At 48.2% G+C, this 811-nt stretch overlaps 1 protein-coding gene across 1 annotated transcript in view; it reads left to right on the forward strand.

The window, feature by feature from the left end:
- LOC106338165 overlaps positions 1-578 on the forward strand; it is a 10,412-nt gene extending 9,834 nt beyond the window's left edge. Inside the window, exon 4 of the mRNA XM_013777201.1 lies at positions 10-578. Coding sequence (XP_013632655.1) covers positions 10-578 — 569 coding nt within the window. The remainder of the gene's footprint in view (positions 1-9) is intronic.
- The last annotated feature ends 233 nt before the right edge of the window (positions 579-811 follow it).

Genomic DNA, 811 nt, shown 5'->3' on the forward strand with positions numbered 1-811 from the left:
ATATTCCAGGGATTCTACATCATTGCCATGGTTCCTCCTATGCAGGGCACTTCGCCACATTCAAAACGGTTTCCAAAATTCTCCAAGCAGGTTTCTGGTGGCCAACTATATTCAGAGATGCTCACGCCTACATAGCTCGATGTGATGCATGCCAGCGACTTGGGAACATCAGCAAAAGGAATAAAATGCCTCAGAATTACATTTTAGAAGTTGAGGTGTTCGACTGTTGGGGAGTCGACTTCATGGGACCATTCCCTCTGTCCTTCAAGAACGAGTACATCCTGGTCGCCGTTGACTATGTCTCCAAGTGGGTAGAAGCAGTGGCGGGTCCCACTAATGATGCAAAAGTGGTGACTAAGATGTTCAGCTCCATCATCTTTCCGAGATTTGGAGTGCCTCGAGTGGTCATTAGCGATGGTGGAACATACTTCATCAACAAGGCATTTCAGGGCCTCTTAAAGAAGAATGGAGTAAGGCACAAGGTGGCGACTGCTTATCATCCACAAACGAGTGGACAGGTTGAGGTTTCCAACAGAGAGATCAAGAGCATTCTCCAGAAAACTGTCAACACCTCATGAAAGGACTGGTCACTTAAGCTGGACGATGCCCTATGGGCCTACAGAACGGCCTAGAAAATGCCGCTAGGGACCACCCCCTATCACCTGGTCTATGGTAAGGCTTGTCATCTTCCGGTCGAGCTCGAATACAAGGCTGCATGGACGGTCAAGTTACTGAATTTCGACATCAAGCCAGCAACTGAGAAGCGCATGATCTAAGTCCATGAGCTGGAAGAGATAAGGTACCTCGCCTA

Source organism: Brassica oleracea, chromosome C4 (assembly GCF_000695525.1).
Source record: "Brassica oleracea var. oleracea cultivar TO1000 chromosome C4, BOL, whole genome shotgun sequence".
In the NCBI taxonomy this organism is placed as follows: domain Eukaryota; kingdom Viridiplantae; phylum Streptophyta; class Magnoliopsida; order Brassicales; family Brassicaceae; genus Brassica; species Brassica oleracea.